The following is a 10,883-nucleotide window of genomic DNA, read 5'->3' on the forward strand; positions in this document are numbered from 1 at the left end:
GGCTGGCATCTTCAGAGGTGTAGCACCAAAAGACTCAGTGTCACATTGCTACACCTCTGAAGATGCCAGCCACAGCTGCTGGCGAAACGTCAGGAACTACAATGCCAAGACCACGGCAATACAGCCCGGAAAACCCACAACAACCAGCTTTCCAGAAAACTTGGGGGTAGAATCTATGAGCCCATGAAGCTGCTTTATACTGAGTCAGATCATTTGTCTATCAAGGTCAGTGTTGTCCACTTGCTTCTAAATCAGATGTATTTTCAAACCCCAGCATCTCTTTCCCCTAGAAATTAAGTGCTGACAACCTCACAATACTATTAAGAGGATACTCAAGCTGACCCCACTGCACCAAGCTGGACCACCCTGGATGGGCATTCTCAGCATACCCCATGTTTCTGGAACTGCCTTATGCATGCCTGATCATTTTTTAAGCACTGCTCAGTCTTTTCAATCAGGGCAGGCTTTTGGCATGAAGTTCAAGCAGGATTTTAAAAATCTACTTTATACTCCCGCTGAACAAATTTAGGTGGGTAGCTGTGTTGGTTTGCAATAGAACAGAAGGATAGGAGTCCTTAGAGACCAACAAGATTTTCAGGGTGTAAGCTTTTGAGAGTCAGAGCTCCCTTCTTTAGACGGGAGTAGAATGGATATCCTTGAGCCTTTGTATCCCCGCAAAAGGACAAAAGTCCATCTGGCCACAGCATTGTCTACTTGCAGGATTTCTCCTGGTTGTCAGGATTCCCCTGCCTCCTGTTACAGGAGGTCCTTTTACTGTGAATGACAGGGATCGAACTGGGAACATATTCGATCACTGAGCACATTCCTCCTCCTGTGTTGTTATCCCAAGCTGGTATCTGTGACGACATTTTAATATTCCTAAGATTTATTTTGTTGTATTTTCAACTGATAATTTTAATAGATTTCGTAGATGGTGTGACCCACCTGAAGCCTTCAGAGAGAGGTGGGTTGCAACCAATCAGAAGAGGGGTTAAGACCTATCATTATTTGCTCCACTTAATGCACATCCAGGAATTACTTCATGCAGTGCCACAAACACTAACCTTCTGTTTGCCCGTTGACTCTTTTTTGTTAGGCCGTTTCTCCTCTTCATCATCACAAGCTGCCTAAAAGAAATGGAGATAGGTTTGGGTGATATTTTCCTTCATTTCTGACCAGGAAAAAAAAAGCCAGAAAGCACTTCAGCTTCCTCTACCTTTCCTTCCTTAGAGTCTCAGCTCCAAAATGCCTGTAGCACAAAAACCCGTTGTCAACAGCTAGAAAAATCTCTCAAATATTTACAAACATGCAGCTGCCAATTAGGAACTCAGAAAGAAGCTTTTTTTTCAGTGTGTGGGAAGGGCTAGAGCCTAAGGTTTGATGTCAGGAATTTGAAATATTCCTTCCAGCTCTGCTGAGATGTTCCCTGGCGATTCTTACATTCTGTGCAAAGAAAAGCCCATTTTAAATGACAAACTGGGAAGATTTCTATGTAGTTTCTCCCCTTGCATAACAGCTGTTCAGGATTGGACCACTGGACCATCTAGTCCAGCACCCCATTTCCAAGAGTAGCCAGCAAGATGCTTCTGGGAAATCCAAAAGCAACAGCCCTGGGATTTTGTTCCCTAGCAAGTGGCACACAGAGGTATGGTGCACCTCTACCTGGACCGTCTATTTAGCAACTTCCTCACTGCTAAGAACCCAGCTCAACATCCTGCCCCACACTTTCAAACCTTTTACTAGATTAGGCCCAAGTATTTTAATTATATAAGCTTGGACACTAGGAATTAGATCTATATGTGATGTGCTTCCTCTTGCACTAGTGCTTCTGGTTGCACAAGGGCTCATGGAAAAACATCGCACAAACAGAAGCGCACTTCACAACAGAGGCTATCTAGCGAACATGGAGCTTGCCCATAGGATCCAAGTCTGTATCTTCAGCCACATGGGTTAGAACATTGCTTTTTTAAAAAATGAAACAGAGGTTGAGTATTACGTGTATAGTACCCTTCACCAAATGGATCCAAAGATTTCCACCCTAAGAGACATACACAAAATTCTTCTTTCGGCACCTGTGTCCCACTCAACCACAGTCTCCCTGTTTACAGTCATTCTTCCAAATCACTGCTTGCCGGATTCTGCTGCACACCTCACCTTGTTGATCTTATTCTTGTCAGCTTCGCTGGGCTTCGGTGGTTCTTCCTCCTCTTCCTCACTTTGCTCCTGACTTAAGGCGGCAAACACATTCCCTCCCTAAAGCCAACCAAGAGAGCAAGTGGCAGTGAGCGGACAATCCATGCCAGCACCTAGCATACGTTTATCTTCCTGCCCTTCCCCGATAAAGTTCAGGGAAACGCACACAGTTCTCTCCTCCTCCATTTTATCCTCACAGCATCCTTGTGCACTAGGTTAGGCTGAGGGAACAATTTGGCCCAAGGCAAGTGGGGAGTAGAACCCAGGGGACCCCAGTCCTAGCCTGACACTACAGCCACTACAACACAACACAACAGCTCAGGAGCCTGCTGAAGAGGCTGTGATTGGCTCCCTGAACTCAACGTCCAAAGGAGCCAGACGAGTGTGGCTTCCTGACTGTTTAACCAGAAAACCATTCCACCAGGGGCTGGTAAAACATAGTTGTGTTAATTAATGCATTCTTCCATCTTATAAATCAATTTGAAAGCTTTTTAGGAAAAGGAGTGTTTAATAGAAACACTGCTAGACAACCACGAAACTTCCTTCCTCCCATGCCTGTGACTGACAAAACCTTTCTAAGCTGAACTGTCACAAAGTCATAGCAACAGCCCTAAGGATCTTGAGAGTCTAATAAAAGTTCTCAGAAGCCTTCGGCTGTCTGAGCCTACAGCCTGTCTAATGGTCTACAGCCATTTTCCTCCCATCAAAAGAGTTTCCAAAGCCCAAGAACTCACCTTCTTTTTCTTACCACCTTTGACAATGGGAGCAGGCACTGGAAAAGAAACAAGTTGTTGTGACTGGCTGTGCTAGAAAAAAAGATGTATTTATTTTATTTACTTCATGTATACCCTGTCTTTCTCTCCAATGGGGAAACAAAGCAGTTTATGTCATTCTCCTCTCCTCCATTTTTTCCTTAAAAACAAACAAACCCTGAGGTAGATTAGGCTGCGAGTGTGTGACTGCCCCAAGGTCACCAAGTGAGCTTCCATGACAGAGCAGGGAATCAAACCCAGGCTGTCGAGATCCTAGTCCTTCACCCTAGCCACTACACCACACTGGCTCTTTCGATAAAATAAGAATCAAAGCTTGTGGGCAAGATTGTCATACAACACCCAGAAAAGACCTTGTTTTTACAAGCTGCACATCAAGGCAACACTCCACAGGCATACTTTCCCCTACCAACCATGTGACAGAGAAACTGCACCTGTGGAATCAGTTTCCTCAGAGCCCTGAAGAACATAACAACTTGACTTGCCGGGTCAGACCAAGGGTTTGGCTAAACTACTGTTTCCCACAGTCCCTAATCAAATATCCCAGAATTTCACAGGCAGGCCACATGACATCACAGCCGTGCCCTGTTTCCTCGCAGCATCACCTGTGATAACAGAGGCTCCAAACCACAGCTCAGATCCTTTTACAAAAGGATTATTGCTGGCCTGACCTCTGCATCCAGCAGAATGAGCCAGCAGAGTGCTGAGGGGGCAAAACTGACTGCAGCACTTCCAACTGCAGGTGTGGGTTTACATTTTGCAAAGTTTCCTCACAGTAATTATTCTCTGTAAAAAAAAAAAAAAACCAACACAGCATGTAAAGGGTGACAAGGCTAAAATCTGTCTCCCTGAGGAGATAGCAGCGTATATGCAGGAATTTTTTTATGCGGGGGCATTAACAATGTGACTCTTTTATGTGGGGACATTAACAACATGACTTTCTCCACCTGCAATCAGAAATGGTACAGCCCAAACTGTACCATTGAGGATTCAATCATCTCATTCTATTGCAGCTGTAAAACTCAGGCCTCAGAAGTGTAGTGCTAACCCTCCTCATAGGAGGCTTGGACCTCTGAAGTGAAAGGGTAGGGGGACAGAAGATCTCACAGAGAACCCCCCAAAATCCCAGTCTCCAACCTTCATCTTCCTCATCACTGGGTTGGGTGGACAGCTTCTTCAGCCTCTCAATCAGCTGGTTCTCTTCCTCATCTTCCTCCACATCTTTTTTCTTTCGATCCTTTTTCTTATCTCGTCTCTTTTTTTGCTGCTGAAGCCATACAAGAAGAAGGAGAGGGGGGAAAGGATAAATTGCTATGCTCAGCAGAATACAGTACAGGCTGCTGTCAATACTAACACGGCTAATGAGGACACCTTCTACCAGCAAGGCTCACAATAAGCAACAAGCACGGCAGACTTTTCTAGCTACTCACCTGTTGCTGTTGCTCCTTTTCTTTCTCAGCCACCTGCTCCTCACTGGCATGCTTCTCCTCTACGGCCAACTCTTCAAAGAACTTGGAAGGCAGAAAAAAGTGTGACAGAGTAAAGTGAAAATTCTAGCCTCAGAGACCTATCTGATTATTTTTGGTAAGGCCACAAGAATAATGCAAGTCCGTTTGCTTCCAGAGCAAATCTGCCTTTGCTTTGTAGTATATGAAGCACACCACTCAGGCAAAAATTTGGGGCGGAACCCTGGCTCACTGGTAGAGCACCTACTTTGTACGTAGGAGGTCTCGGGATCAATCTCTGGCATTGCCACACAAAGCATCTTAGCAGGTACTTGGGAAAGGCCTCTCTTCAACTTGGAAAGCCTAAAGAGCTGATGCCAGTCACAGAAGACAATACAGAGCTAGATGGACCAGCAGCCTGATAAAACAGCTTTACATGTTCACCAGTCTGGCCTCAGTCAAGTTTCTCAGTGGTCCTTCCCCTCCTTTTTGAAGGCACACACATTTACAACTTCAAAGCTGTAGAATGCTTTCCCAAATATTTAAGGGCCAGTGTGGCGCAGCAGTAGCATGGCATTTTAAGCCAACTTTAAAATGTATTTATTTATGTTAGTTTTAGTTCGCTTTTCTCAGTGAAACTCAAGGCAGGTTACACAGTATAAGTCAGTATGATCAATGGCTTGGATATTCAATGAGCAAATAAAGGGTATGGGTTGCAGAAATTTGAAAACATGCACGAATTCAGAGAAACATTGCTGAACCAAAGCCTAAGTAATCAAAAAAGACATATTTAACACTGCAGAAACTATGCAGTAGAAGTATATCTACACCAACAGACAGGACCCAGTACTACAGTCTACAGTCCCTATTACTTTACAAAAGGATCTCTCTGAACGATATCTTACAGCACAGCCCTGTTGCCTGAGTACAAAAGCCCTCTTGAATAATTCAGTTTTTTATAGTTTGCAGAAAATCAAGACAGTGGGAGCTTTCCTGACCTCACCAGGCAGGCCACTCCATAAGGCAGAGACAATGAACATGTACAGGCAGCTGTTGATTTAGCTCAACTGCATGGTGGTATCTGCAGAAGGCTTGGTTCAGATGAGTGGGGCTGCCTGGCAAAAAGCATAGGGAAAAACGTGGTCCTTTAAATTTTCAGTCATGAAGTTTTACTTGATAGAGGTTTGTGGAGATAAATGAGCTATGAGTTGCAAAGCATTCTGGTAGTCTGAAAAGTTCTGCAGTTGTGATTAATAACTGTTGCAGAGCTCCAAATACCTCCAAGTAATATAACTGCAGCACCTCTGAGGATGCTCATGAGGTGAACAGCAGGACTGAAGACAGTGTCAAGATTCGGGCATCTTAAACCACCCTTCAACCCAAACAACTGTTGAAAACACCAAGGATGAAACTGAACGTTACCGATTTTTTTGTCTTTTTATCCTTCTTCCCCTTCTTTACCACTTTGTCTGAAAGAAAGAAAGGAGGTGATTGAGGATATGTGCCTTCCCAAAGAAAAGCTGACTCAGACATATTAATCTTCCGTAATCTAAATGGTCTCTAAGGTGGTTCTGAATCTTGCTCTTCTATATACTTTGTTTCTCATACAACAACACCCACCCAAACACCCTTTTCCTCCTCCTCCTCAGAGGATGGGAGTCAGAACACAAGACTCAAAAAAAGCACACACTATTCGATGCTTCATCACATTATTTACTACCCTAATAATTATGAATTACTTTTCATCATGTTGTTCAATACATTCCATAGACACTTCCAATAATATAATAAAAGGAAATTTGGAAATAGTAAACCAAAATGCTTCTTAAATCAACTCTAACAGTCATCTATAGTTCAAAGGTTTCTTGAAAAACAAGTCTACTGCAGAAAGTTTCTAGTCCACAACATTTTATACTAGCCTGGCTACTAAGTCATTGATGGCACAGTAATAGCCTGAAGAGGGGAGAAAACCAGGAATCCTGATTTCCTTTATAAATAAAGTCCCTGCCTGCCCAACTGGAGGAAATCCTCTCACATCACAAATGAATATGCAACAAACCTGATTCACCATCTTAATAAACCTGGAATGATTACATTTATCAGGAGTCTCAGGTGGGGGGAAATAATAACAATGCACTTTGAAAGTTCCTGGCAATGTTCTCTAAGAAGATCCATGATTTATATGCCCGGTGGCCAGCCCCACATCATAGCCACACTGCTTCATTCTGGACCACCTGTAACTATGGAGAAGTCTTCAAGGGTGTCCCCAGATAAGACACATTACAATAGCCAAGTGATGACAATATCAAAGCATCTTTGAGACGTCTGACTTCTAGGAGGGGAGAAAGGAGCAACCAACACACTTGGCAAAGCTCCAAAAAGTATTCTTGGCCAAAGCTGCCACCTAGTCCTCCAGGGGCACTCTAAAATATTAGACACAAGTTTCCAAGCAGAGCACAGAATAGAGGATGGGATCTTGGCCCCAAACCTGACCCTCTAAAAAGAACTCCCCTCAAAAACCACTCCCCAGTGCTTCTTCCACATTGCCACTTCCTCTCCCTTCCCAAAGGCATCACGTTTTTAACATCTACAAGGTCCAACTTTGAGAAAAGCAGCACGTTAGATTTCTTCACCAGGACACAGCATAAGGAAGTGGCATACATACTTTCTCCAAAGGCTCAGGTAATCCGCCAGAAGTAAATTAACAACATACCATTTGTGAGGGGAATTTTCAATATTTGTTTTGCAAATTATTATTTTAATAATAATCTTCAAAATAATGTCATCTATACCAGATACGGATAACTGGTTTAAAAACCTACACAAATAAATATACTATTTAATATTAATTTATCAACTCCATTTATTTATCATTTTCATCCTGCCCTTCATCCAAGGATCTTACTGGTGTACAATTTTCTCTCCTACCAACGGCCTTGTGAGGTAGGTTAGGCTGAGAGCAAGTAACTGGCCCAAGGTTACCCAGAGATCTTCACTGTTGGGTGGGGATTTGAACTCAGAACTCCCTGGTCCTAGGTCCAGCACTTGAACCACTACCATTAGAATCATTAAACCACCGTGGCTCATGAGTAATAGTCATTTTCAAGAGATCAGGCAGGGAATCTTTTGTAAAACTAAGAGAGAATTGGTTGTTTTTGTTTCAGTTCATCCTTGGGCCACATATAGCTAACATACACATGTATGGACAGGCAGTGAGTGACACCATAGGACAGGCAGTGCTGCACAGGGGTTTGAATACCAGACTAGGATCTGGGAAACACAGGTTTGAATCACCAGTTCGCCATGGAAGTTCGCTTGTGACCTTGGGCCAGTCTCGCTCAGCCAAACCTACCTCACAGGATTGTCAACACTGTAAGGATAACACAGAGGAGGGGAGAACAATGTTGTAAGCCTCTTTGGGTCTCCACTGAAGGAAAAAAACAGGGCATAAATATCTAAATAAATAAAGACAGGGAAAAGTATGAGCAGAAGGACAAAAAACAATGATTTTTCCCCAGATGAAAAGCTCACGTATGTTTCGTAGCTGCATTCAACTGGCAAATCTTTCTCCACTCACCTCCTTGCAGGAGAAAAGTGGCATTATCTGAATTCCTGCCTGTCTAGCTATTAAAAATAGTCCAGAAAAATAAAGAGGACAACTGTATGAAAACATCTACCAAGTGAAGAACAGCTTTAGTCACTCAATTATACAGCATCCTACTTTAGGTAAGGCTTCAGCCCAACCTCAATTAATTTAACTAGCCCTAGCCCAATTCCTTTCATCTTACTCACCCTACACTCCAGCTTCTCTTGTAGCCTTCACTCCAGTCTGTTTCCCCTCATGGGGCAGTTAGAATGGCCTCTTCACCTCCTAGCCTACATATCTATGATTGCTCCCCTCCCTGCCCCACAGGGTTCCTTAACCTTTTGAACAAGCTACATAGTAGGCAAAACTCAAAAGCTGATTCTTTTTTTTAAATAGATATTTTTATTTTTTAAGGAAAAGGGGATCAAAAAGGTTTAGGTTTACAAGAAAATTAAAGATACACATTACAAAGATTATTAAAATACTACAACTATATTAATTTTTCAGGTATACAACACACATACACTCCATCCAAATCGTCTCATTCTTAAATCTGCCAATATTATTGAGCTATATAATCAGGTTAAATTAAAATGAAAAAAAAATTATTATCAACTACTACAAATTATAAAGTATTTAACATGATATGCTGAAATGTTACTGTAACAATGACATTGCTATACTTTAGGATTTAATTTTTTTATCAGCATGGACTTCTGCCTCCCATATAGCTACTAAAAGCCCTAAGAAGCTTGTGTGAAAATATTCACATATATTTGGCTAGGGCTAAGACTACAGCAACTGTTGTTTGAGCTCAGCTGGTTCCCTTTCATGACCAATGCTGCTACCACCTTCTCAATATTTTGCCCCAAGAATCTGTAAACAGGGGCACAAATGGTTTGATAGACTCTTATATGAATGTCAGGCTGGCATTAGTGTGCTGGGGCAATGAGGTCCAAAAAGCAAAAAGGTTCTCATTTCAGATGTCACCAGGCACATTAAAAAGTCTCAACTTTTTAATTCCAAATACAGAAAAGTTAATCACGAGGGTTGCCAATAGTCAGAGGCTCCGTGTACCTTTTAATGGATTCAAGGAAGGAAGGAATGGAAGACAAGAGAGCCCAACAGGCAAGGAAACTAAAGGCTTGGATTGCAAAGATGGATTGTCTGAAGGCAAGGGGGAAATGTGGGTGCCAGTGGAATCAAGGCCAAGAAAACTGGAAAAATGAGGTAGCACAGAGATGGGAAACACAGGGGGTAAAAGAGAGGATGAGGAACCTTGCCAGAGACAGAAGAGGCTGTGCACTCTTGGTAAAAAAGGAGATGGAAAGGCAGAGGTGCTTTTGAGGCAGTGAAACCAAAAGGCTAAATGGGTGTGCATCAGCTGAATTGCACAAATAGGTTGGAAACTCACCAGAGAATATATTGGCTACAGATTTTTAATATGACATGATCATGTTGAGTCCCACCTACATCTTATCCTAAGAGTCTATTCTTAATTTAAAAATAAGATCATTTGTATGTGTGTTTGGGACCGCTACGAGTAGTCAGTGTTCACTGGAATTTTAATTTGGAAAGTTTGTTGGGTTTATCAGTTTTAACCTGTATGCCTTAAGAGTTCATGTTCTAGTTCTTTTACCTAGGGAAAGGGAAGAAAATAACTAATTCAAACATATAGAGACATAGATGAAAGATCATGCAATGCATTAGTGGCTCTTAAGCTGTCACCCCTCTCCCCATCCCAGGTCACTGTATCCTGCCTCAGATTTCTTCCACCTCACAAAACCCCTCCTCAAGCACTTGTTATATTTCAACCAAGTTCAGTGCTGACAATAATTCCAAGACAGGTACATATGTTACTGTGTAGCAGCAAACCAGCATATGCTCCTTTACAGAATAAACGACACAACTCCCACCCCACAGAGCTACTTTAATTTAGACAGGGAAAAAAGACAACAACGGGTGGGAGGAAAAATAGAAGCAAACCCATCCCTATGTACTTTGAGCGTTGCTAGGATTTTTCTGCCCCCTTCCCACGAACGCAGATTGTTTCACAAACAGATATGTCATCTGATTTAATAACTAAATCAAATCTAAGGAATAAAAGAAGGCGGGTACTGAGTGATTGCCCCAGATCTCCCTCCTTCTTTCCCATCACCCCCCAGACTTCCTCCCACCTCTTTCTAAGTGGCCCTTTAAAAAACTCCAGGTCCTCCCCTCCCCCATTTTAGCCCAATTCAATTCTCCCTCTTTCTTACCTCCAGCCCCCTCTCCAGGGACGCTCTTCTCTTCCTCGTCCCCGATCCATTGTTCCTGGTGCTGGTGCTGCTTTCCTCCCTTGGGCATGGCTGATCAGTCTTCCTCTTCCGTCCCTGCAACCGCCACTTACTCTCTTGTGACTCTGCTACTCCCTGCAATCTTGGCTTCACACATGCACCCCTTGGCCGCACTGCGCCTGCGCGCAAAGATGACACGGCAATGACTTCTCCGAGGTCTAAACCATAGAGACGCAACAACTACTTTAGAGCTATGGATGCATTATAGAGATCAGGCGGCGTTAGCCTCCTAGAGCGGAATAAAAAAAATACCATAGAGATCAGGAAGTGTTGGTACAGATTGTCAAGAAGCAGTAGATACGCTTTTGATGAATAGACGTCTATTCCCCACTAGACCTCCGGCTTCTCATGGGTTTTCTGTAGGGCTAAGATGCGTTGTAGGAGGAAAATTAAATAGGAGTCCAGCGGCACCTCAAAAACTAACATTTATTCCAGCATAAGCTTTCGTGTATCAGAGCTCATTTCATCCAGCTGCATGGAGTGTGCATCTATTACACAGGTACATTGATACCTAAAAGTACATACAAAGAACAGAAAGCCAGGAGGGGATATG

General features: G+C 42.9%; 1 protein-coding gene across 6 annotated transcripts in view; it reads right to left on the reverse strand.

Annotated features, from left to right (window-relative positions):
• ABCF1 (ATP binding cassette subfamily F member 1) overlaps positions 1-10,485 on the reverse strand; it is a 34,413-nt gene extending 23,928 nt beyond the window's left edge. For 2 of the 6 annotated variants that reach the window (XM_054978384.1, XM_054978382.1), the window contains exons 1-7: positions 10,253-10,485; positions 5,831-5,877; positions 4,394-4,474; positions 4,101-4,230; positions 2,928-2,965; positions 2,155-2,253; positions 1,065-1,127 (exon numbers count right to left, since the gene is read on the reverse strand). In XM_054978384.1, the coding sequence (XP_054834359.1) occupies positions 1,065-1,127; positions 2,155-2,253; positions 2,928-2,965; positions 4,101-4,230; positions 4,394-4,474; positions 5,831-5,877; positions 10,253-10,340 (546 nt within the window). In that variant the 5' untranslated portion in view covers positions 10,341-10,485. The remainder of the gene's footprint in view (positions 1-1,064; positions 1,128-2,154; positions 2,254-2,927; positions 2,966-4,100; positions 4,231-4,393; positions 4,475-5,830; positions 5,878-10,252) is intronic. The other 4 variants (XM_054978388.1, XM_054978387.1, XM_054978383.1 and 1 more) reach the window with 3 other exon arrangements.
• Positions 10,486-10,883: the final 398 nt, after the last annotated feature.

Source organism: Eublepharis macularius, chromosome 4, assembly GCF_028583425.1.
Source record: "Eublepharis macularius isolate TG4126 chromosome 4, MPM_Emac_v1.0, whole genome shotgun sequence".
Taxonomy (NCBI): Eukaryota; Metazoa; Chordata; class Lepidosauria; order Squamata; family Eublepharidae; genus Eublepharis; species Eublepharis macularius.